Source organism: Phodopus roborovskii, unplaced genomic scaffold, assembly GCF_943737965.1.
Source record: "Phodopus roborovskii unplaced genomic scaffold, PHOROB, whole genome shotgun sequence".
Taxonomy (NCBI): domain Eukaryota; kingdom Metazoa; phylum Chordata; class Mammalia; order Rodentia; family Cricetidae; genus Phodopus; species Phodopus roborovskii.
Genome location: NW_026125281.1, coordinates 7,218,190 through 7,245,902, shown reverse-complemented (window position 1 = coordinate 7,245,902; position 27,713 = coordinate 7,218,190). Strand labels below are relative to the sequence as shown.

The 27,713-nt window shown below is 39.0% G+C and overlaps 1 protein-coding gene across 1 annotated transcript in view; it reads left to right on the top strand.

The window, feature by feature from the left end:
* The first annotated feature begins 1,318 nt into the window (after positions 1-1,318).
* The window catches only part of Ca1 (carbonic anhydrase 1), a 33,898-nt gene continuing 7,503 nt past the window's right edge, over positions 1,319-27,713 (top strand). Inside the window, exons 1-3 of the mRNA XM_051196881.1 lie at positions 1,319-1,373; positions 25,861-25,920; positions 26,293-26,490. Coding sequence (XP_051052838.1) covers positions 25,884-25,920; positions 26,293-26,490 — 235 coding nt within the window. The 5' untranslated portion in view covers positions 1,319-1,373; positions 25,861-25,883. The remainder of the gene's footprint in view (positions 1,374-25,860; positions 25,921-26,292; positions 26,491-27,713) is intronic.

Genomic DNA, 27,713 nt, shown 5'->3' with positions numbered 1-27,713 from the left:
GTATATGGGATACCCCTTCATGACAAGTGGACTTCATTTTTTCCTCCAACAGATATGTCTGTGCTTTCTCGGGACTCATTGAAATTTTGTGCTCCTCCAATTCCATCCTTAATACCCAGCTTTTATAAAATGAGATACAATCATCCAACATAAGGTGGTAGCACACTGTACTGTGACTACACGGCAGAGTTATATTATACATTCCTCTACTTTGTCATTCCAAACTTAAAGCCATGTGGAAACACTCTACTGTCTCCTGCCTTCCCAAATATAATGCCATTTTTTCCTTCCCCCATCAGGCCAGATGTCACCAGTGTCCCATAGCTGTTACAGCATTCCTTATTGTTGCCTGGGGACATGCCAGAGTGGCCATAGGAACCAATGCTCTAACCCAACACTGAAAGTCATCAATGCTAACCAACAAGTTTCCCCCAAACTCCACTATCTCATGTTTCTAAAGTATGACGCATACCAGGCCTGCTTCTTGCAGGTCAGAGAACTCAGTAAATGCAGAGCTGACAATAAATTTGTCATCAAATCTCTATTAGCTAGATCAGCTGGTATATGTAACATTAATTGTTCTTGTTTGTGGTTTAACACCACCAACCGAGGGTCCACTCTAGCAAATCTTGGACCAAAGCTAGCATATTCTATAATTCTAAGCAAAAACCTATAATTTAGGCAAAATGGTGATGAAGTCTCACTTGACTAACTTGCCTGTCCAAAGGAAATACTAAAACCAGCTGCCAGCCAAGCTTCAGTCACCTCAACGTTTCTTAGTCATTTTCTTTTACTGACATGTTAGGATGCTTTCTGTGCTCATCTATTCAACCCTTAGGAAAGTCATTGTCTTCCCTCCATTCTAGAAAATATTTCTATATGTTCCAGGAGTCCCTTCCACTCAAAACACTCAACTATCTCCAAAGTAATCGAGTTAGAAACTGATATCAAGATATCCAGATATCAATAATCACATAAGGCTGTGTGTGTGTGTGTGTGTGTGTGTGTGTGTGTGTCTGTGTCTGTGTGTGTTTCCTGCACTGCCTTGAAGTTGTTTCAAGACCCTAACAAACAGTGACCAGACAGTTTCCTTTCTTGAATAGTTGATTAAGTCCACACCCCAACTACTTCCCTTATCAGGTTCTCATGTTCTGGGACCCATTATCATCTACCCTAATCATTCTGAGGTCAGGCAACAGACAACTTGGGGTAGTCCCATAGACCACCATGATTATTCAGATCAGCCAACCTGGGCCGATAGCTGACCCCACCCTGTCTACTGTATATAAGGAGCTTCCTATTCCTCCACATTGTTGCACCCATCCTCGGGAGGGATCCACATTGTGACCTGGCCAGCAGCCTTCTCTGGAGTTGTAAGTAACACGGGATTCTGTCTGTCGTTTAGACAGGTAGTTTTATGAACCCATCCATCAAAAAAGATCTTATAAATAGAATTTTACCTGTTTCCCAATGTATTAAAGGTACAAAGTTTAAACTCAAGCTTCTCCAAAGCTTTATGGTTAAGAAGCAAGTCTTTAGAAAATCTTGAAACTTGGGGAAGGGATATGATTGATTAATTACAGCCATTCCTTGGTTAATTCAACATTCATTCCTCTAACCAATATTACTAATAGACTTGATTAAGTTTCTTTAAGTACTATAAGCTATGTAAATAACAAATCTAGTCTATCATAATCTCTCAAGCCTCCCAAATATTTTTCAAGTTAGTCTTTCAAAAACTTGAATTTGGCAAAGGAATGTTAATAACTAAGACAATGTTGGTAAAAATAAAGCAATTTCAGTATGCTGCAGCTCTTCTATGATCCTAGCATTCAAGAAGCTGAGGCAGGAGTTCAAGTTCAAAGCCAGACTAGAATACATAGTGAGGCCTTGTGTCAAAAAGTCAAAAGAAAACAAGATCAGTATATTCACTATCCTGGTTTCTCATTCCTTCTAGTACCTCGTAGAGCCAAGAAAACAGTATTGTTTCTCAAAAACTAAAACCGTATAGTTCATGCATCTAAATTTTAAATTACTTTTATTTATTTGATGTGTATACGAGGAGTGGAGCACGCCTTGGCACACATGTGGGTGACAGAGAGCAACTGACAAGTGTTCTGCAATGAGGGTCTTCCCATGGATCAAGCCCAGGTCATAGGGCTTGGAGGAAAGTTCCTTAACCAATGAGACAGTTCACTGGCCCTCATTCATCTGATTTTCCAAAATGTTAGGTTTTGTTGTACATTTCCAGGCTTTACAAAACCTTAGTGCCTTACGTCAATGATTGTAAACATTACTTTCTTGAACTTAACACTAACACAAGCTCAATGGGTTTAACATTCCTTTACGTATCTATCCATTCTTCTAGGATTGCAAAGTCACTTAGTCAAATGAAGGGAAGGGACTTAGGAGACTACAGTTGGTGTTATTGTACTGAGAATTATGGCCAAAGGTGAAGTGTCAATTAAAAAAAAAAACTTAGAGAAAATTAGAAACCTACTTAAGACCATGAAGTTCAGGTCTGAAACAAAGGGTGGCATATGACATACTGTCCTCATTTAACAACTTTCCACATCTTGTAGCCCTTTACCCAATTTTTAAGTAGCCCTCTGATCCAGTTGATGAAAATCTATTTACATTCTAGTGTTCTTTAAATGTAACTAATTTTTTTATTGGATCGTGTAAGCTCTTTATATCTTTCAAACTGATATAATAACAATCATATTATTTTATTGACCATTTCCTGTACAATAAGCACTGTTCTTTGGATGTCTTTTTTACAGCGTTGTGTAAATGTACGTCAAATTCACTACTCTGCAGCTAACTGCTTGCTACCTTCCAAATTTTGAAATTTGGTTTGGCGTGTGCCTGCACAATAGCTCTTCGAAGTCTTCACAGGGCCTCAAAATCAGTCTTGGGTCCTCCGTCTTGCCTGAGCATTCTTTCTGCTCCCTTAGATGGAACATGGAGCTCATTTAGAGCATGTAAGGTTTCCACGGAGATGCTCTGACCTTTTAAAAAGTATTTTAGGTTTATTTATTGTATATATGTGAGGGCTTGCCTGTAAGTGTGTGTGTGTGTGTGTGTGTGTGTGTGTGTGTGTGTGTGTGTGTGTGTGTGTCTGATGCTTGTGGTGGGCCTAAGATCACCTGGAACTGAAAAATGGACAGTTGTAAGCCAATTTGTGGGTGCTGGGTCCTCTGCAGAAACAAGTGCCATCAACCTCTGAGCCATCTCTAACCCCCTGTTTTATTTTCAGATCCATTCCTGCCAATATTTATTTTAATTTTTCTGTTTCTCATAATATTTGTTGTAAATATTGTCTTCAGAAGAAAAATGTTAGGAAAGAAAGAAGGAAAAAGAAAAGAAGGATAGTAGAAAAAGCAAGGAAGGGAAGAAGGAAGGAAGGAAGGAAGGAAGGAAGGAAGGAAGGAAAGAAGGAAGGAAGGAAGAAAAAGTATTTTGTGTTAGTATAGGCAGATAAGCCAGGCGCAGAATTACCTGTGCTAGGAAGCACAGGAAGCTGTGTTAATTTTCTGAAAGTGCCAGAATGAGCTAGATAGACCCTTTATTCTCCAACCTTCTCAGCAGAGCTGCCTGTGTTCCTTTCTGCCTAGTTACTGATTCTCCTTACCTTACCTTACCTTGATGCTTCATAATTATCTAAGGTTGAGCAATAGAGTGCCAAAAGCAAACAGACTTCCGCAGAATGCTGATATTCTTAAATACAATGTTTAAGCTTGAGGACTGTTTACTCGGTCTACATCCATAGTCCTAAGAGGCCTACAGATGTATTTATACTAACATATATCAAATTTGTAAAATATACCTAGTCAAGGTCATTATAATTCCAATTTATCTACCAATTGCTGTATTTCCTTAGTCAGAAGGAGTTCCACAGGCTACAGGCATTGCAGAAATCCCGAGAGAGGAAGCTGACTCGAGAATAATACCTACCTAGTTCTAAACTATATGGTTCACAGATACTATTTTTTACATTTTGATACTTAAGTGATAAAATTCAATTTTCCATGGGAAACACATCTAGCTAAACAGTTCTGTGTCAAGAAAGACATTCACATTACTGCGTGACATTCACCACCATTCTTCTCCAGAAGTCTCACTTTCTACCCACTAAACAAGTCCCATCTCTCTTTCCCCAGACTCTGGTGACGAACCTCTGTGGATGTGATAATTCAGGTTTTCGTGTGAGCAGTGTCAGTGTTTGTCCTCTGGGGCCTGGCTTATTTTTATTTCACTCTTTTAAAGGCCCTCTATACAAATACACCACACTTCACCCTCCCATGCACATAGCAACAATCACTGGATTGTCTCACTGTGCACCAATATCTCCAGTTCTCACTCTCATCCCTTTCAGGTATGTTTCCAAATGCTGAATGCAGGGTGAGAATCTCGTGTTAGAATTCGGTGAGGAATTGCCTTCCGATTTGCACCACGGCGGTACCATTTTATATCCCTGCTAGAATGAACAGGCTTTTCTACTCTTCCGTGTTATAAGGCAACACCTGCTGTTTTCCATAAGGCATTTGTTTGTTTGTAATAACTATCTAATTGTTGATAGTTGTGTTTTTAGAGATAACCACCCAAACCTGTGCATTCAAAAGATTCAGGTGGCCATTGAAGTTCCACTGTGTTAAAAAAAAAAAAAAAAAAAAAAAATGGTCAGTCAACTCCATTTCCTGTGTTCTTTTTCTCTCCTGTAAAACAAAGAGAATGGCAAATATGTCTCCAGGATTCTCTTGAAGGTCTTCTGAAAGAATACTTGCAAAGTCATTAGTCCACACTTAGAAAAGATGCTTTTCACCCTTACTTGTTCTCAAACCTCTCTCCTGCATGATTGTATCTACGGTAGCTCATGGCCTAACACACAGTCAGTATTCCTTGACTGCTGTGGTACATAAAATAATTTGTGAAACACAGAGCACATTCTTTTGACCATAGTGATCCTTGAGACATTCCTAATTGAGAGGAACTGAAAATCAATATGAGAGCCTTGTTGCTCCATAATCCACTGACTGCAATGAAATCTTTATCAATATGGGAAGAACTTTATTGCTCTCATTCCCTAAAGCAGCTTCACTTGTGCTCTGAAAATGATTTTATTTTTCTCATAAAGTTATAAATTACAGTATCTCTGTGGGTGGGTCTCAAGACAAATATTTGCACTGGAGAAACTACCTGACCAGTGCCACAGAACCTGGTGACTTGGGTTAGTAGCAGTGCATGTGACACTAATGCCTTCAGTGTCTAGAAACTGCTTTCATTCTAGATGGTCTAGACCCAGGAATGCAAAGATGATAGAATTGTAACCTCAAATGAAAGGTTCCTAAAGTACCTAGATGAGTAAGGAACACATTTATAGATCTACAAGAGCACAAAAAAGGGTTTTGATTTATATATTCATTTATACTTTAGTTTACCTTTGGGTTTTTATCTGATAAAAAGAAATTTGAAATTATGTATCTTCCATGTAGTTTGGGTTAATTTATGAAAAGAATCAATTAAAAAATACTGAGAAAAGTAAGGAAGCAAATAGTGAGTGGCCATGTATTCTTATATGCAATAGTGCAGAGTATTTATGAATTTTTACATATAAATTATATGTACATATAAAATATATTGTACATATAAAATAGCTAGTTTTATAAAAAAAAAAATATAGCCAGTTCAGACAGTTCATCATCCATCCTTCACCCTGTGTTTCTAAAAGTGAGGCAGAATATTTTACTTCCTGTCTGAAGGAGCTCTTGATCCTTTTGTTTACAAAGCTAAAATAGAATACTGCTAAAAAATTGTAAATATTTTCAATAATGTGAATGGTTTTAATCCTACTAGAGACATTTTTTAGTCTAGAGGCTTGATGTGACTTCCCCTGATGATCATGGTCACTATCATTCTTATCTCCAGTTTTCAGCAGTGGTGACAAAAAGCAATTCGACTCAGGGTCCCAGTTCCTCTCAAGGGTTATTAATGTTCTCACTAGAAACCGAGAGGTGGATTTTCTCCAGGGTGAAGGATAGCCTTGGTTTTAGTGTTTGGACCCACTCAGGCAGCTGGTGCTCTTAGGTGCTATCAGAGCTAACAGATCAGCCTTCTACCTGTTCAAGAGCTCCTGCCTCTTGCCTGAGTCTAAAAAAATAAGCTGCAAGTAATTTCTCCCCAAATAAACATCCATCAGCCTATTTGTTTTCCCAGATTCTTATTTATCCATGATATAACTGCTTGGTTTTGAGAATATTTTAGAGGCTCGCCGGCCTTGTTATCCTCCTCTCTGAATCTTTTGGGTAGAAAATTGACCAGGAGAGGAGTCTTGAGTGTACATTCACACTGACATCTTTCCCAATATCTTAGCTATTATCCAACTGGATGGTTTCAGTTCCTCACCCTCTGCTTGGAAATAAATTAGTAAGATGATACTGAAAGCAAAGAGGTGATGAGTTTGAAATAATATTCAAAGTATATGAACTTCCTACAAATTTATCTACAATATAACACAAGCAAAATCCACAAAGTCATCTCTCAGTTCTCTGAAGCACTCTCTGAAAACAAAAGCCCTGTATAAGCTCAAGTGCAGAACACTGCTGCATGAAGACCATATTTGGCTTCCCCAAGCTGCAAAGTGAGAAATTCCTTTTCCCATAATAATGTTAGTGAGGCTGAGTGCAGCTAGACAAGGTTCTCTTTCGTAAGTCACTGAGCTTTATCAGGTCAGGCAAAATTTCAGCATCATGAATTATCACATTCATCATCTCTTACATGAACCCATTCTATCTACTTCTAGATTTATAATTTATTCATAATACTCTAAAATGTAGCTCCTTCAAATGTAGCTCCTATGAAGACCTCCTTTTTTTTTTTTTTTTTTTTTTTTTTTTTTTTGTCATAAAAGATGCAGCATAGCCTCTTAATTCAATGTTGTAATTCAATCTGAAATCTCCTGGTCTGCTTATAAATCAACAACTAACCATTCCATCACCTTGCTCTATACCATTCAGCATTATCTCCAGAGGAGAGTGGAGACCTCTTCCGATTCCCTGTCTGGTAGACTACCAACCTTTCCAGCTCATCTGAGAGCTCTTAGTTTCTAGAGTTTGTCATATCCATCTCTTGTCTGACCAGGGAGAGCAAGAGCCACCTTCGAAGACATGAGCAGTTGTTGCTGCCAATACCTGACTGTAAGCCAAACCCTAGCCCCAATTACCACATCCTCTCTCCATATGCCACTTTGCTGACTCTCAAGAGTGTCTAATACTTGGGCTAATTTGATATCCTCAGCTCTGTGACAGTTTATCATCTATTAAAAATTGAAACTTATTTATTCTCCAGTGAGGAGGTTTCAGCTTTCTGGTACTAAGATTAGACTGAGTATTAAGTTGTGAGAGGGTATCTTTTTTTGAAAATGGTATACTAAGATGTAGGTTTCCAGTGAAGAGATTTCTCTCAGATTAGTGTATCCAAGTACTACCTTATGTAGCTGAATAATCCAGTATTCTATGTCCATGTGACTCTTATTCTTGAGTGGGCTCAAATGGTTTGTTCATATTTTCACTAATTCCCATGAAATAAATGAACAAAATAAAACCACTCATTCATGCTAACAGAGTATACATGAAGAATAATGCAAGATCCCTAAAAGTGATAAAACTCAGTTTCTAATCTCAAAAATATCTTCATGTGGAGGAGAGAGAAGTATATGCATGAATATAATTATGGCTTCAATATGAAGTGTCAGAAAGATGCAAAGCACATTAAATGGCAACGAAGCGATAGATACCTTTTAATTTGGGACATTATAACTTTCATGACTACCTTCACTAAGCAAATACTGTATGGTTTCCTGATCAACAGTTCCCTGCTTAGAACTCTTTCAGTTACCTGTGGCCAATTGCAATCCCCAAATATTAAATAGAAATTTACAGACATGAATAGTTCATAGGTTTTAAATGGCACACCATTTTTAGTGTTGTAAAAACAAAAACAAAATTCTTGTTCCTTCTCGTTTTTCCTGGAATGGGATTTACCCTGTGGTCCATGTATCCATGCTGTGCTCACAGTCCACCAACTAGTCACTTAGTAGACTTCTTGGTATCAAATTGGTTACTTGGAATTGCAAGGCTTGTCCTCAAGTGACTCTACCATAATCACCTAAACTAATAGAGCAGCATATCTTGTAGATAATGTATTAGTAGGCATGTCACCTCAAGAAGGAAAAATAATGATGACAGTATAATAAGTATCCACAAAAATCTTATGACAACCTAGTATTTTAGTTTATTATTAGCTTTTTATAACTTTATGCTTAGTGAATAAACTATAAATATATCGTAAATGCACAAATAGAGGGGAAATATTTATAGGTTTTTGTGCCGTTCATATGTTTTCGGAGGATCTTGGAATTACCACATAGACAATAGGGCACTACTGTACTGTCATGTAAGGTGTTCTTATATTTTCCATAGTGAATATGTGTTTAAGGTGGAAGTTTGCACAAGAGTAAAGTGAATATAAAAACCTGAAGGTGGAGAGAAGCATGCGGACTAAATTTCGAGATGACACGTTCTGTTTTACTGAAAAATCAAACATAGACAGGAACTCCCACTATAATCTGAAAGAATGGATTTAGGGTACTCACCAGGGCTGCTGTTTACATTTTTGCAAGGCAACTGCTAGTGAAGTAAACAGAATTGGGTTACAGGATGATTATTCTCAGTAGAACTTGAGCCGGATCAAAAGAACAAAGGCTCAGGCAGCATGGTCAGTTAGGTTGTGAATTTATGTCAGCAGATAAGTGGCAATGTCAACAAGGGGACCAGAGGGTCTTTGAAGATAAAATTGGTAGTCTTCATGCTTTGGAGGTTAACAAGGAGGGAGAAGACACAGGGAACTCTAGGACTATGGGTCTGAACCTAGCTCTCCTTCATGGTGACCCTGTTCACAGAGACACCAAAGGCAGAAAGAAAGAATCACATGTCCCCTTGGAGATAAGAGGACTGAGTACATACAAGTCACTCCCATAATGCTGACCTTTACACAGAAGGTCTGAGTAGATTATTTTTACAGATGCCCTTTGGATGTGATTCTGCATGTTTTACAATGATTAGCTGGCGGTGTTCTTGGCATCACTCTTCAGCTGTGTGAACAGAGGTATTTACTTTGCCACTCTCCTGTTCATGATGCCCCAGAGCTTAGAATGACAGTTTTATATTGAAATTCACTTTGAAAACTGGAGTTTTTCTCATTAGTGAATCTCTGCCTTGCCAGAAATAAGTGGTGGTGGTAGGAGGGATGTTCTCTGTGTTGTGTCAGCAAGTTGTAGTAATGGATTTGTGACAACATAGTGACCCTAGTGACTAAGCAAAACTCTGCAGCCATAATAGCCTCTATAAAATAAAACTCATATCAAAATCAAACTGACTCACCTCTGTGCAACTGTATCACAGGGGGATTAAGGTGGATAGTACATAAAAATTGTTTTATTGTTAACCATTTTGGCAAAACAAACATTTTCAGTTTTCTTCCTAGTCATTTCTCATGCATCAGTTCCCCATGGAGGGACACTCCCTTAGCCTAGAGGCAGGAGGGAGGACCTAGTCCCTACTCCAAATGACTTGACAGATTCTGTTGACTTTTCCTGTAAAGCATCACCCTCCCTATGGAGTGTGGGGGCGGGGATGGGATGGGAAGGGGGTCAGGGGCATGGGAGGGAGGGAGGGAAGCAGAGGGAACTGGATAGACATGTTACACCAACTACAGTCAGTTGAAAAAGATCGGAATACTATTCATGGTTGTAATGAAATTGTTAGTTAATTCATCATCTATCTCAATTATCACTTCCTTCTCCTGTTGCCCTTCCTCACATTTCATTTAACCATTTAGTTAGTCAAGTGGGTGGTTACCCCAGTTGACCCTAGGGCCTTTCCTTCACATTCTAAGGACATACTACTGCTTAATCAAGCCCTTGGTCTTATCTCCGTGTTTTAGAGTAAAATATCTAGGTCTTTTTCAATTAAAATTCAGCTAATTCCTTTGGACATCTTATCCTAAATATACAATCCAAGCGTTTTCAACTCTTGTCCCCTCATTGGCTTACTTTTGTAGTGAGATAGTCCTTCTGTGGCACTGACTACGCCCATTATGGGGTGGGTGGAAGTGACCTGTGGAAGGAGGTCGGAGGAAGAGCCAGGAAAAGCTCTCTTGCTGGCAGGATTTGGGACTTGGACAGGAGAGCATCGGGTGGAATTTCCTGGTGTTCATCTGTCTAGGTTGTAAGTTATTTCTCCCTGAATAAACATCTATTCGGCCTATTTGTTTATCCTGATCCTTATTTAACGGCAATATACTTTCAATAGGATACCCTATCTACTCCCACCTACAATGTCTATCATAGTTTTATGAATCCTTCAGTAAATACCCTCTGCTCCCTGGCGACCCCAAAGATGTCCACAGGGGAATCCCCAAAACCGTTGGATATGATAACTTAAACAGGGAAGGGAACCTCACAATGTGGTTAAATTAAGGACACTGCGGTAAGAAGATTCTTCACAAGAAGGTAAAAAGCAGGGGGAGAGATTCTATGGTGCTGGATTTGAAGCTGGAGTAGAGAAATGCAGATGGCTTCTAGAAACTGGAAGAAACATTCCTGTCTAGGGCCTTTAGAAAAGATACAGCCCAACAACATATGGAACTGATCCTATTAAGATGCATTTCATACCTGTGATTTCCAGAAATGTCAAGAGAAGGATTTTGTGTTCTTTTAACACCACTGAAATTTTAGTAATATGCTACTCCCTTACTTCTGCATGATTTGCTATGAACTTGTGGCTGCAGAGAGAGGTCACTATAAGACCAACACAAACCTCTGGGGGATGATAACTGGAGAAGCAGCACTTGCAGCCTGGGTTACAGAAGAAAGGAAGACATGGAATCTGAATGAACCTTAACATTGATAGACCCACTGAATTTCCCAACCCTGCAAAGTGTTTTATGTGTCATCTCTTTACCTCTATCTCCCTTGTGCACTCATTGCTTGATGATCTCTAGTTGCTCTGCATCTTCAGATTTGCCAACTTTCATTAAGAGAGGTTGGACATTAACTGTCATGAACCAGAACCATTTCCTGCCATAATCTTTTCTCAATGGACAAAGCTCACAAGTTCAGACCCTTCTCCCCTTGGACCAAAATCACCGGCGTTATTAGCATCCACCTCACCATGCAGCCACAATTCCCTTGTACACAAGCCCTGTGCTGGGAGTTTTACTTTGCCTTTAGACAAACAAATTCCTCTTCTGAAAGATTCATGATTGTCTGCATTACACATATGTAACGAGTACTGTTTTTTCCACCCGCCGCCTGGTATTGTCCTGCCGCCACGCCGCCAGCCCCAAATAATGCATAGAGACTCTGTATTAGATATAATCCTGTTGGCCAATTACTAGTTGCTTATCGGCTAGCTCTATCTTAATTATTAACCCATTTCTATGTATTTCCACATGGTCTTACCGAGAGCGGAGGAATGGCAGTTCTGTTCTCTCCAGGCTCTCCATGCTGACTCCTCCTTACTACTTCCTCTTTCCTCCTTGTCTCCTAGTCCCGCCTATCTTGCTTTCCTATTGGCCAACAGTGCTTTATTATTAACCAGTATGAGAAACATATACAGAATGACATCTCCCATCACACATATTCTTCCTGAACATCTTCCTAGGGTCTAGTGGAGCTGCATGCAGAAGGAACATGACAGAGGTAGAAGGTAGCAGGAAGGGTGATGGATTTAAGCCACTAACTTGCTGGGCTCTTGGATATGTAGGTTTTGTGAAAGGAAATATTCATAAAAGGTTATGGTATTTTTTTAAGAAAGAAGAATGGTGTGAATGCCATTTAGAAAGGTAAACTTGAGAGGAAAAGCAGGGGTATTTGAGCCAAGCCCTGCATTTTACCCTTGGTTTTGCCAACTTAGCTATCTTTTACTTTTATTCCTTTAAAGTTTTAATACTGAGTGACCAAAACAATTTTGATTGCCTTGGAGATTGATAAATGCCATTAATGTCTTTATTTCATATTAACATGTTTATTATTTTATCATCTAATGAATAAGATATATCTAAGCTTGATTTTCTATTAAATAGGAAAAGTTAGTGAATATGTCAACTAAATAAGGCTAAAGGAAGTAAAATAGTGAAAATCTCATATGGTTTATCTTTCTGGAAAGATTTAGAAAATTGTAGAAGACTGACAAGGATTTATTAGGGCTCAGATGGTTCTTCCTGTACCTTCATGTTTTTTGTTTGTTTATTTAATTTCTTTCCGCCAAATGATACAACCAAGAAACACAATCTTCATGGAACATCAGCATTAGTTCTCCATGTTCCTCCAAGGAATTTTGTCTACTCATTAGTGTATCATGTACTATACCAACAAACAGGTTTGAACCAGATAGAACTCAATTTTCAAAGACTATGTGTGTCCCAGACTATCCCAAGGAGTTCATGTGAGAGACACACTATGTCTCGGTGTGTGAAATCCCATTGCAGCTACTTCTTTCAGATTCTTAAACTAATAAAGGAAATAAGGTGGCCTTAGTAAAGTCAGGCAAGTTCTCCAGCATCCCTCCTACTTCTAGCTTCATGACAACCTCTCTTAAACTAAGGCTTGGCATCTTTTTCTCAACTCTTCTCCACCGTGTAAAATAAGAAAGGTCCTGCTATGATCATTTGCACCTCATGGAATCTTATGTTTATTTATGAGTTAGCTGACCTAGACTGTTCTATTTTTAAATGATCCTTGAATTGCCTAGGCCTTGTCTACAAAACAAAGTCTCTGATTGATGGTTATCAGCCTGCAACTAGATATTTCTCCCACCCTGCCCCACAGACCTTTACCCAGAAGGCTCTGGAAATCCTTCAGGATGGCCATACGCTCAGAAAGAACTCTGGACACATGTTCTCCACTAACATTCCTCTTAGGCCTTTGAAATCATTCTCTTTGATGTGGGCTTTCTCTCAGTGTGGCCAATAATTACCATGATGGAAAAGTGTCATTCTTGTCTAGGGGGAAGTCTGTGAGAACCTTCCATTTTCTTCCCATTTTTTTTCCAATATAGAAGCAGTCATTTCTGCCTTTACGTGGTGGTTATTTTCGTCAAGTACATTGCTTATGTGATTGCTGCAAAATAAGGGTCTATAATCTGTCTGTTTACAGCTAAGAGTTTTTAGACTCATGTGATTAGTAGTATAGACTATGCACTTATCCAATGTAACTTTCTTTGCTAGATTAAATTTTGTGGGTTTTTTTTTCCAATCTTGATGCACATGATTCTGTTTATACTCCACAATGCAACAACGTCACAATACATTTCTCCATTTTGCTACTGGCAATTATGATCCACTGGACATGGGGGCAGGGAAGTGAATTTGGGTCTGCTGATAAAACAAGAGCTCTTAACTGCTAAGTCATCTCTCAAGCCTTGCATGTATTTTTTTTTAAGTAAAAATATTATACCTGTATATAGAAAGAAGTAGGCACATCAAATGTGTTTGGTCATCTCCAACTGGCCTTTAATGGTTTTTGTTGTTTGTTTTTATTTTTCCTGGTGATTTATCTGGTACTTCCATCACAAGGAAGCTTCTCTGGATTGGTTCCCGGTGTACATATGTGATTTAGACTGTTCATGGCTGCGGATCTGAGAATCAATGTGTCATGATTCACTCTGCACCTTCTACTCAGAACACTCATTATGTCTCTTCAAGTTAATCAGAGGAGCAGTTTTGGAATGCTCAGCCACAATGTATCAGCCCTTGTCTCCTGCTTCCCTCCATCACTGAATGAGTGGCAGGCAACAAAATCTGTCCTTTGATTTATCCAGTCATTTCTCCCTTATTGTCTTTGCAAATGGCAGCTTGTGTCTATCCTCAAAGACTTGAAACTGCCTCTCTCCACTTTTGTTGCAATTTGCTTTCTTTCATTATGTGCACATGGAAAGAAGCAGGTGTTTTTAAAGAATGGAAGATTGTCTCAACAACATTTTCTTCTTAGCATCTTTTCTGGAAATTAGAATGGATTTCTCCACTAAAAAAGGGATATTCAGGGTGACTAAAGAAGATGGGTTTCTGTCCAGCCTTGTCATTGAAAAAAACTATCTTTATCACTTTCCATTAAATATGGTTTTCCTAGTATGCAAAAAATCCATATGCCAATTTCACCTCTCTACTAAGATTATTGGTCTGATTTGAGCAAGTTTAGGTGGGTGGGCATAAAGCAAAGCTGCTCCTGGAAGCCTTCTGTATCACCAGACTCCATTGGTGTCCAGAATTGGGCATAACCAGTTGCTGAACACAATGGTAGCACTGACATATTGAGAAAATGAGATTTCTGGAGCATGCCTTTTAAGAGCCAAAGATCCCTTCAGGTTTTTTTTTTTTTTTTTTTTTAACCACTGAAGAGTTCAACATGCCCTCTGTTCCTAGCACAACTTGGCTTGCCCTCTTCCTCCCAAGGCTTAGATCCCTGTACACAGTTTTCTGTCTTGCCATAAACAGCATCTAGTCCAAAGAGTTGCCTAGGCTGCCTGAACTCAACTACAGCTAGTAACAGTTCCTGGGACACAAATAATAAGGGGTCCTGGCTTCAGAGCTGACAAGCAGGAGACAGGCAGGGCAGGAGCCTGAATCCTGAGACATACAGCAGTAAGAGCTGTACCTAAGCCAACCAAAGGCAAGGTCATGGCTGAAAGACAAAGGCTAAGGTCCAGAAAGCTCTGGTGGTCCAAGACAAAACAGAGACCAAGTATGGGGTCAGTGCTCAAGAAAAGCCAGTTTCAAGAAAAGACAGGCCCGTCCTGGAAGTGTGCCCCTGCGTTGGTTTTTAGTACTTTTCTTGCTTACAACATGTGGTACAGATTGTCTCCTTCTTCATTTTTACTGACATCTGGCCTAGGAAGCCCTAGGCCATTGAAATACAAGCAAGCTTTTCCCGTGTTGAGTGATTGGGTACATCCCTGCAGGCAGGTTTCCTAGTAGTACCAATGACAATATATCACTGAATTACAAAAGCATCCCCTAAACATTACAATATTTGAGAGTGTCCCACAGACATGCTACCGTTTCTCGCACTGCAGACTTTGCTTTTCTACACTCCGTGGCTTGTGTCCTCTGTAGGAAGAAGCTAGCTCCAGCTTAATTGTGGGGTAGCATTTGATAGCAGTGCTGCAAGTGACCCTAGTTACATCAGGTTAGCGGACACGTCAGGAACATATGCCTCCAGGTTCTCCACAGATGAAGTAGATTTTCAAGCTTGATCTGCAAGAGGCAAGCGGGAAAGAGACTGAAAGCTGACAATAAATCAGTTACTTTGGGCTGCACACCTGCTGTGTCAGTCTCAGCTTCATCCAAATGGAAAAATGGGTGATCTAGGATTACACCAGGGCCATGCCAGCAGCCACAGTACTGAAAGGTCACATCTATTATGTTTGGCGTGTAGCCCCGAGGGCTCTACTTTGAGAGGATGTCATAGTCATCTCATGCAGAAGGCATTTCCATCATGCCAGAAAGTTGCTGTCAGTATTTGATCTAATAAAAGACACACTATCTCCCTTTCCTTCGTATTCAATCATATCTAGCCACTGCTAAATAATGACCGCTTTTTGTTTCCTTGCTACTTTACCCTTACTTTATAAAGCTCTGGAATAATTCACCAAAATTGTGTTGTTCGGTTCTGGTTTTAAAGTTACAATGATTTCTTCAAAAAACATTGTATGAACTAAAATAAACAATTCAGTCAGCCTGTACCTAGGGATGGCTGTCTTGGAAGGCACCATTGGCCCTTGCTGATAATTCCATGTGCATCAGGAGTTTAAGTTGAAGGAGGACTACAAAGAAAAATTCTTAAAACAAAAATAAGTCAGAAAAGAGCAGCTACAGCCGGTGCCATCTGTGAACAACCACATAGTCCAATCTTATCCTGCTCTGCAGAGGAATTTACAAGAATTCTCAGAGCCCTGCACAGGAGCAACAAAAGACCTCCTTGTAAAAATGTCCCTGTGAGCCTGGGCTAGCCAGCTGCCTGGGGATTACCAACGGGAGGCATCGAGAACATAGCCAGGAATCTATCTCTAGTCACTCCACTAAATAAAAACAGCCTTTTGTGTCCCACGAGATCCACAGTTATGAGGTTCACTTTATCTGGAACATAGTTCTTATCAACTTGGGCACTTAGGATTATTTTGGGTTCCATGGGTGTCCATTTAAAAACACTGACATGAACCTGAGAGGTGTTTTTCCTGGAGTTCTTTCTCACCAAACTGGTTCCGGCTGCCTCCCCTGGGTGATGATGGAAAATGAAGGCACAAGCCAGCATCAGTCCCTGCTTTTGTAATCCTGGGAGGTTGCACAAAGGTTATGCAGAACTTTACCAACACATAGAGGCAAAGTTGGGAACAGTCTTAAGGATATTACTGCAATATCAAAGTACTGCACATTAAGGAACTCTGGGACAGGCCAAATACTGTTCCCAGGGGATGTGGCAGGCATCTTGTCCTTTGATACCTTTCCCAGAACCCTGAAGTTCAGAAACCCAGTGCCTCCAAGTCACGTTTGAGAACTCTTGCCTACATAGCCTAATCAGAACACATGACTCCATAAAAAAGAAGGAACCGCTGCTTGCTCTCTGCACAGAGGATTGATAAATATAAGAAAGCTCCAAGAGCTATGGTATTCCGTACTTAAAGCAGTAGTTAAATCTGTTTTGAAGTGAAATATAAATGCCATATATGTTCCTTTGCGTGGTATGTCTTACAAAGAAAATTTGAAAGAAAAACAGGAAGATCAAAATTATCAACCAAATTTCTTCCTTCAAATAAACTTTTACCTAAGGAAGACAGGCTCAGAAAGGACACTCATTTAAACTTGTTTACTTTGCCTTCAGTAAGAGAAATCATTCCTGATGTCTTTTGTAGTGACTCAAATATAATGCAGTGGTGTTTTAACTACCTGTCCAAGAAACAGAAGGGAAAGTATGTGTCCTTCACTCCTAGACCTGGAAAAACTAAAAAAGATGTTGTAGAACAGTAGAAAAATGTCCTTACAAGCTACACTGGGATCTGCTGGTATAAGCCAGGCATTGCTTGGTTTCTATACAAAAAGACAGGAAATGTGAGCACTGAGGGAACCTGGGTAGAAAAGCAAGCAATAGATCAGTTCTCTTGGTCTGGGTACAGTCTATGTTCCTTTGCAGGAGAAAGGGACTCATATTCACAGACAGCACCAGGAAGGACACCAACATCCAAGGAGGGGACAAGAGTCTGTGTCAACTCTGTGACCTGTATACTCCAGGGAAGTACAGGGAGGTAGAAGCTCCATGTTTAAACAAACCCTCTGATGATAATGAAATAACAGTAATGGAAGGAAGGTTGTTGGTGGTAATTTTATTTTCAGTAACTCATGATAGTGAAAACAATTCTTGACATAGTTTGAAAATGAGATTCTAAGTCTGACGTGTATAGCCCACGTTGGACAAGTAGAGCAAGTCCCTCAACTATAAAGGGCTCTTCCTTCATTTTGAAGTGAAAATACTAGTCTTTGGTCTTCCACCACACAGAATACTTAAAAATGGCAAGTAAGGTCATACAAGTATACCTACAGTGACTCAAAGCTTCTTTTCATGGGACCGCTTTATTTAACCCTGGTGCACAAATGGACTTTGGGAGCCCATTTCTCAAGGAGGGACACTCTCTCCACCAAGATACATGGAGGAGGGCCTGGGCCCTCCCAAAAATGGTATGACAGATTTCAATGACCCTCCATGGAAGGCCTCAGCCTTCTTGGGGAGTGGGTGTATTGGGAGTGGGGGGGGCATGGGAGAAAGGGAGGGAGAGGGGACAGGAACTGATATGTAAAATATGACTGTTTCTAAACTAAAAGAAAAAAAGAAAATTTCTTTCCTGAAAAGCATCTGTAATCATTTCGTTCTTACTCTTTTTAAAGGGGGGATTTTTTTTTTCTGAATCATAGCTCAAGGATAAATTATATCACAACATGGAAGTAGGGCAACAATAGACTTAAGCAGCTTGTCAAGTTGCATTCACTTTTAAAGTATTTTAAAAGATTATAATATGCTATCATGTTTCATTACTTTCCCCCTTCCCTTTCCTTCATCCAACCCCTTCTATTCATCTTCCCCTTACTTTCTTCCAAACTCATGGCCTCTTTTCCTGTAGTTTTTGTTGTGTGTGTGTGTGTGTGTGTGTGTGTGTACATGTGTGTGTTCCTAAATATATAAATGTAACTGCTTGGTCTAAATAATGTTGCTTTAGATATGCTTTCAGGGCTAACCATTAGGTATTGGATTACTGATTGCTGTGCTTTTCTCTGGGAAGTCTGTTTCCCCAGCTCTCCTTAGTGGCCTGTAGTTTTGTCTGGGGTTGAGGCCTCTTTAGTCCTCCATTCCACAATTAGCATGTTAATTGGTGTTATCCTTGTTCATGTTTTGCTTGGGCAGCCACTTCAATGGGACTTCATAGGTGTTAGCTTCTCTGACATTTTGAGGAGATGCAATCACAGCAAACGTCCTGATTGTTTGACTCTTACAGTCTTTCTGTACTCCCTTCCCAAAATGACCCATGCGTTACAGACATAGCAGATGTGTTTTGATTCATTGTGGTCTTCTATATTGGTCTCCATTTGTTGAAAATAGAAGTTTCCTTGATGGGGAGATGATAGCCACCCATACCTGGCTATCGGATAACTATGGGGAATCTAGTTAGGGATTATGCTGGTTTTTAGAGTGGATGTTGTTGGGTCTCTTCCAAGATCCATGACTTCACTAACACTAGGTAATTTGCCATGTTCCCAATATCACCCGCCAATTTCCATCTTTCTGAGTTGACTTTATATCCAGTAAAAGAGCTGTTTGGTTAACATCAAGGTGTGTGTGCCATGCTGATTGTTGCTGTGGTTCAGAAGCGTCACAGCCGGGTAGACCTATTGGTTGCTTCACATCTGGAAAGCTTGCAGGGAGCTTTCTGATCCCATGAAAGCTAGTCCTCAGTGATGAGCTTCAGGGTCAGATCCAGCACATTATCCTGTGGGTCCTATGTCCAAAGGTCTTGGTGTCTTTAAAAATATGGACTTAACCTTTCATCTTTGGGAGGCAAACAAGAGCAGTATCAATTGACTATAATGATTTCAGAATCTCTTGGATAGCTGTGACCAACAACTCAAATGGGGGCTTTAATGTCTGGTATTGGGGTTTTTGTTAGATGCTCTGTGACTTTTGACATATGGAAAACTTCCATTTAAGCTCCATGTGTATTTGTACAGAAAGACTGGTGTGTATTCTATTACCTGCTTATTAATAATATATGCATGTACAGTCAGGAATTTGCTCAGAAACTTGTTTTCACTTAAATATATCTCTTGGGAAATAGATGGGGGGATTTTTCACATAGCTCCAAGATACAGATAATGTGCTACCAATGCTTATGAAACATACTTGGTATTTGTTGATCAATCAATCTAGCTGCTGTCTTTTCATAAATGTAATGGAAGAATAACACTCATACACGAGCACTTTCTTTTTTTATCACCACCAGGTGAAATCCAAGACATGTCTTCTGAAAACTATACATTAAGAAACATGGGATTTAAGAACAGACACATTTAATTGCAAATGTATTTTTAGAAGTCTAAGGGACCTCTGATAGTGGAACCAGGATGTATCCCTGGTGCACAAAAGGACTTTGGGAGCACATTCCCCATGGAGGGATACTCCCTTAACCTAGAGGCAGGAGGGAGGGCCTAGACCCTACTCCAAATACTTGACAGATTTTGTTGATCCCTCCCGGAAGGCATCACCCTCCCTGTGGAGTGGGAGGAATGGGATGGGAGGGGGGCATGGGAGGGAAGGAGAGAGGGAAGGGGGGAAGAAGGAAGAGGGAATTGGGATCAATATGTAAAATAAGAAAAAAAAAGATTTACTACAAATTTGCAGTAATTCAGAGAATATACAAGCACTGGAAAAAATGGACACTAAGTTAATTAAACTATTAAATCTACAAAAGACCCACAAAAAGAAAACAAAAAGAAAAAAGAGTTCACTGTGATAAGATAATGGAGTTTAGGAGCTAATAAACGTAATAGAGGACAGCAGTACTTTAATCTCAAGATGATTTTAGATAGAAACCCCAAAGAGGTACATGAAAGAGGTTATGATAAAATCACTGATAAAAATGTCCTTCACCTTCCTTGATATTTACACTTGGAAACTTATCTCCTTTTAGATTAATGTGTGGTATTTAGTTTAAGCTGTGGTAAGCAGATCTGTTGTGTAATTGTTTGGATTTGAGGACACGTGCAATCACTTCACCTCTTGCCGGAGAGTTAAAATCAAACTCCCTTCTCAAAGCTAAAGCTTCGTTTTGTGGTTTAAATATATTTGGTGGCTTATGAAGCATTGCACATATCTTGTTTGGCAGTGGAAAAAAACATTGCTTGTTTATGTCATTTGGTTGGGGGGGTTATAGAAGATACAAATTATATTTCTCAGCTTTAAAGATGAACATGAGAATTTAGCAAAAAAGAAATTGCTAGTTATTACCTTAAACGTTCTTAAGTCCTATTCTAAGAAGCACTTTCCAGGTGGGTTATTTTAGTGAACACAACAGTAACTAAACATACTTAAATTTTTCAAGAATACCAAATTACAAGATACTATTAACTCCTTAAGGCTATGGATTAAAGTAGTTATTTGTGTAAAGCTGAGTTGGTTACTGATTTTTTAAAAATTCATTGTCATGTTTGAAAGTTGCCTTCAAAAGTACAATGTCCTAAGACGTGTGTGTGTGCGTGTGTGTGTTAAAATTTGTCTTATTAATAATAGCAATAGGGACCTTAAGTAGCATAGATTTCCTTTTCAGTTTAACATGATAAAAATTCAAACTATAATTGAAGAGTTAAATTTTGACACACAAAGTGTCAAAGTATTTGACACTTCTAAGAACCAAAGTTCTCACACTCCCAGAAGTGACTGACAGAGGCAGTTGGTCACTTCACCCTCCCATTAATAGAAGTGTGAGCGGAAGGTTCTTTCTGCTTAGTCCAAATGTGGTCATGAGTTCACCTTCAACAAAGCTCATTCACATGCTCACATATCCACACACCCCCACACCCCAGAGTTTACATCAGACAGCTCTGCTGAACGGCTTGCCTGCTGCGTTCTTTATTAACATAAAATAACTGAAGTTTAAAGGGACCATTCATCTGTTCTCTCTACCAACACTGAGCACCATTGCTTTCCACAAGTTAAAGGGCGAGAACATGGTGGTGAAACACTACTGGCCAAGATCCTGTCCTCACAGAGATGCTCTTTCTGGGATTAGTGCAGACATTAAGCAAGTCTGCATGAAGGACAGACAGAGAGGGGATGGAAACAGAAGGATTTACAGTTTTGAAGTTTTTCAAAATTTAGATCATTTGCTCAGATATCAGCTGAATATCATTAACCTGAAGCCAATCCTGCTCCAAAATCTGAAATGGAAGTGAATCTGCTGATCTCAGAATGTGACCAAAAATAATTTCTAATGCAACAAAGGCTACAAACTAAATGATATAGAATAGTGTGGCAGTGACCGGAGAATAAGGGAGGAAAGACACAGTGCAGGATTTGGAAGTCAAATGTGAGAGGGCAACATGGGACCTTAGAAAGCCCTGACTCCAGGGGCAAGAGCAAAGACACTGAAATGCACGTTTGAAGAACAAAGTTAGCAGCATGTCTCCAATGTAAGTGGAGAGAAAGACCATTTAAATTAGTTTAGAATAATTGTTATCTATCTCAATGCAGAAATGTCCTGGCTAGTATTACCATGTCCTGTAGCTCAATTATTCACACAAAATAAAGCCGATATGGTCATCATAACATCAAAAATTTTATTTCTGGAAGGACATGAGATTTAGGGAGCATTGTGAAATTAATGCCCTTGATTTTGGAAATGTGTGTACCATTTTGGGAAAAACTCTGTTTGATAGTTTGGATATTGAAACCACCGACGGTATCAAATGGCTGGTTCCCACAGAGGCGCCTATTGAGAGACAGGGAAAATCCTTCAGAGGTTTGGCCTCAGGAAACACTCCACTCACTGAGGGCACAGCATAGGAGAACATTGTAGGACACCACTGGATTTCTGTCCCTTTGCTTCATGGCTCTTAAGTGAGATGTTCTTTTGCCACCCACTCTACCCATGACATGTTTCATCAGATCAAATGCAATGGGATAGTCTATGGTGGACTAGAACCTCCAGAACCATGAGCCCAAATAAACGTTGTTTTGTAACTTAATTCTTCTAATTCTTTTGTCATAGTATCAGATAATGGGCCAGCACAATTTGAATCCCAAGAAAGTCATGAAGCATTGTAGAATTCTACATGCTTTAGAAAGGCAGTTGCCTCCTGGACTTAGGGCCTATTGAGATATGCATCTTTTTTCCAGTGGCATTTGACAGATCACTGCCATAGCTAGGCATGATGCATGATACTCTTCATCCATTTTTTCCTTAAATACCAACAAATTGTTTTTAACTACAAATTTAAATTTAATGCTCATTACAGCTTATTTAACTATATAGTCTGTGGTTTATTTTTAAATCATCAAAGTAAAAACCATAGGAAAATATTCATCTAAGGAGTTAGAAAAAAATTAAATAAAAAGTTCTAAAAATGACTTTACTATTCTTTAAGAGTAGGTACTATGTAAGTCTAAGATCTGGTAAAACATTAAATGATATTTTTTTAAAAAAAAAATTTCAGATATTAAAAAGTATTTTCCTTGATTTAGTTGGTGTAACCTAACTCCTAAGAGTCTGATGTGAAGATTGAATTTAAGCGCTATTTTAAAGGACCCGTCAAAGTGAAATCATTCAATAAATAATGTGATGACCTATGAACTAACCTTAAAGTAAATGTCTTATATGCATCCAAGAAAGACCATGCTGTAACATAACCAAAAAGGTGGAACATACCTGGGCTATGGGAATAAACAGACACTAATTCAAATGCTGGTCCTGCTTCACGAGTATCATGGCTTTAATTGTCAGTTGATAGTCAGACCATAGCTACTTAGATTGCTGAGGGGAAAGCCACACGTTCAAGGCCTGACTGAGTTACCAAATGAGTTCCAAGCATCCTGAACTATCTAAAAATTGAAAGCAAGAGAAAGAAAAGAAGGCTTAAGGCTGCAAGTTGGCACAAGAGCTTGCTTAGCACAAATGAGGTCATAAGTTCAGTCATCCGCATACAGAATAAATAAAAGCAAAAGCCGACACTAACTTCTAAGATCTGCTATGAAAATTGAATGAGATTATTATTTTAAAGGCTATAAAGACTGATACCATTCAACAAACAGTATTCTTCTCTAGCCCCCCCCCCATTGCTAACATACAGCATGAATATACTGTGCCCTAGTTCTTATTAATGAAAACTTTTAGCACTGTTGAATATTCTCAGTATTATCTGTTAGGTAATCTCTCTAGGGGAAAATTACTTATGTAATTCTGCATTGCTTTTCTAAAAAGTGCAAGTTTTCCTCCACCAATCTAGGTGATTGATGGTTAAGTTTCAGGAGCATACGGCTTTCTTCAGAACAGTCTATCAGAAAAAGCAAAAAGCTTTTTTCCATATGTACATTTGATGGTTTCAAGAAATAAGCTGTTCAGAAGAACAAATGCTATATAGATTGAGCATCTTCTCAGATTGCAAAAGCAATGCAAAGGTTATAATCCATGGAAAGTGTAATGGAAGGGGCCTATGGATCAAAGTCCAGTGGATAAAAATTAAATACCTTTCCTTTAGCTTAGACATAAAAATGAGGGAGTCAGTTTATGAGAAGAAAATAATGAATAAAAGTAAGTGAGGGAAGTGTTAGGGTTGAACCCTCATTAAATTTTACAACTCTCTCTATATATATATTTCTTTCCTTGTAGGAATACTTGAGCATGCCCTGAGCACATAATAAAATAAAGGGTCATGAAGGAAAGAGTCAAGGCAGTTTTGTTCCTAAAACTTTAAATGAATTACCATACTGTATAAATGTTAAGTCATTCCTATACTGAATCATCATGTGATAGTGCAAGAATGCTGTTCCCTTACAAATGCATTGATTAATGTAGTAGTTCAATTTGAGTTTAAAGAGATGACTAAAAGATAGTAAATTACATCTAGACAGGAATTGTAGAGCAAAGTGACTATGGTTAATGGCGGTGGATTACATTCTTTAAAATGGAGTGGACATGAAGTACTATTGTCACAAAAATCAACTCTAGGTCACGTGACCGTTAACTAGATTTAACTGTTTTATAATGCACATGTGCTCTAAAAACTGATATTGTGTGTGAAAAATCCATAATGTTGTCCATTAGATTTTTTTTAAAAAAATCAAAGTTTAGATAAAATAAGTTACCTTACAAGCTGTGCCTCCTGATACTTACTAAGATCACAGGGTGAGACCTGTGGTCTCCTCACCCTCTGAATATTCAGAAGCTGCTGGTCACTTCCTCCTGGGGCAGAACACAGTGATCAGCATTAAAGAGTAACAGCATGAATGGTAGGCCTGGCTAAAAAAGTTTGTCTGCCCGTCTTCCTTTGTGGTGCATGGTAGTTTAGACAGTTCTGCCTATAAGAAAGAAAGGAACTGGTTATTTCAGAAGCTTATGGCTCTGGTTTTATTTCCAAAGTACGTTACTTGGAGGCTTGAAAGAAAGGCTTAGTCAAATCCTGGCATATCCCGGTTCCTTTGCCTTTGCAAAGTGTTGCACAGCTTGGCACGACTCAACAGTGCATGAGTGAGCAAGAGAGCAAGCTAACTGAGTCTTCCCGCTGGTGCATCCTCAGGCTGGGTGTATGAGCACTGTGGACCAAAAGCAGAATTGGGGATCATGAATCCATGCTTCACCCATGGTGACATGTGCATTGGTGGAGTGAAAGAAGTAGCTGAACCAGAGGCTGAGATCCTGACATATTGTTAGTTGTGATGAATTCCTTCAGCATCCCTCAGCTACAAAATGATAATTCTTACTTTATAGCATTTATATGTGTGATAGTAAAATAAAACAATGTGAAAGTGATGCCTAAGTTGTAGAGAACTATAAAGATGGCATATTTTATTCTAGGTGGAAAATTATACAATATTCAGCTTTGATATTAGTATACTCTTCCCCATTTATGAATTCCAGCATTTCTCCAGATTAAAGGGCTTTTCTCAAGTCTGGTTATTATTGTTCTAAAAGTTTACATTGGAAGAATGTCTCACATTGACAAGTTCTTTGGAATTTATCTATAAAATAAATCATTATGAATAACATTATGTTACAGGTAATTAATTACTAATTCTATTATCTGATTCTGAATTAACATTATGAGGCTCCTTCAGTTCAGCCCAAAACCATGCAAATTCATTTCCTTATTAAATTACTGTTGCTAACATTGTTTAGTTATCCAGTTATAGCATCACTAGAAATCCTAAGCATACAAAGTACTTTTTATTCTAGGAAATTTGATAAGCTTCAGTCAATATTCAGTCATGTCTTCCAGGAGCACAGGAGAACAAGGCTAGTTTAATACCATGTATGATTTTGATATTTCATTTTTATATTACAATAAAATAAAACAATTAGAGCAGACCTACCCCTGACAGACATTTGTTTACAATGCCATTTATTTTGATATGCATACTTCCTGATAAGCAGAGATGATGATGAAACAGTGGACTACTACAGGCAGACAAGTTTCTATAAAAACCCTTAAGAGCTCTGCTGCAGGCGCAGGTGCAGTTGGTCGTTCCACATATCATTTCTCTCTTTTCAGGGACCAAGACTAAACAGGAGATCATGGCAAGTGCAAACTGGGGATACGATGGCAAAAATGGTAAGACTGCTTCTTTTACATATATCAGAAGAGCTTACTCCCATTTCCAATATTGAGTTTATTAACCCTTTAACTTAACTGCATAGCCACAGGCTAATGGCTTGAGTCACTTTTGAATAATTAGAATACCCTTATATGCATTTTTAGTAGTTGGTCATTGGGCATAAAGTTTTAAAAAAAATGAATTTGGTATATACATACTACTTCTATGCTATAATTGTATAGACAGTATAATTAGACCTGAGTTGTTGATATGGCCAAATGTAGTGTTTATCACTGAATGCCATTTAAGAGGCCTGGATAAACAAATGGTTGAATCCCTGATCCTTGGAATGAAGTACTGTGAGTACGTGGGCTTGTTTGTTCCCATAGGTCCTGACCAATGGAGCAAGCTGTATCCCATCGCCAATGGAAACAACCAGTCTCCTATTGATATTAAGACCAGTGAAGCAAAACATGACAACTCTCTGAAACCTATCAGTGTCTCCTATAATCCTGCAACTGCCAAAGAAATTGTTAACGTGGGACATTCCTTCCAAGTACTTTATGATGACAGTGGTAACCAATCTGGTGAGCCCAAAGACAATTATGATACGTATTTCCTTAGAATCTACTACGTGAATTTTTGTTGAAAATAGATTCTTCTCTCATACACTACATCCCAGCCAGTTTCTCCTCCCAGGCCCTTTCCACCTCTTTCTTCTCTCTTCCAGAGGTACCTCCACTTCCCTTCAGAAAAGAGCAGACCTCTAAGACATAACAGCAAAACAGATACAAAAGACAAGGCAAGGGCACTCATACTGAGGCTGAACAAGGCAACCCCATAGGAGAAAGTCCCAAGAGCAGGCAGCAGAGTCAGAGTAGCTTCAGAAACACCAGCGCACCCTGTGTATTTGCACATGTATTTCTGTACCTTAAAATTGCAATGGCTGTGAGGCATTGGGTCCACTTGGAAGATGGCTTGCAGAGCTCTCAGCTCTGCTTTCTCACAATCCTTCTCCTCCTTAATGAGCCATCTTACATATTCTGGCCATTGCAGGATTTTTATTCTTATAGCTCTGAAGAAGCAACTTTTCTCCAAAAGAGTCTAGTGAGTAAATCATTACGAACATGAAACCAAAAAAGAGATATTCTAAACAGGATGAGAGAGGGTGAGCTTAATGAGGAGACAGGTGATGCATGAGCTCCCCTCATACCTGAGAATCTGGCATGTTGTTTGTCACATGGTCAGCTTTTCATCAGTATTTATTGAATAAGCTATTAAGGGATTGTTCTGTAAGAGTTCTGGTGATGTGAAATACTATGCTTGCCCTACACAGTTCTAATTTTAAATGTTAGGTACTTTAGGCGTGTGCCCCTTGTTAACACTGGGTTGGATCTAGTGTCTTTATTGCTTAAGTTATCATATGACTGGAAAGACTGCCCAGGCTGTACTGTCATTCAGACCAAAGGTTTTTAAAGTGGCCTTACCCCACAGGCAGTATCTTTTGATTCCTGGCCAGAGGGTCTCAACAAATTTGTCAAACTACATTGTTATATCTTCAACAGTTATTTAAAAAAAAAACAGGTGATGGGGAATTTTTAACTAATATAAATTGTGCATACTATCCATACAGTGAGGTTGAATGAAGGAATACACTTTCAAATTAATGGAAAGTTTCAAATCCAAGGGGGAAAAAAACTGTGATCTTATAAAGTATTCACTTCGAAGTACGTTATCTTGGTAAGATAAATAGGTAAGCTTGTGGTTCCTTTGGTGGAATTTGTGTATATTCCATGAGCTATACTGCTGT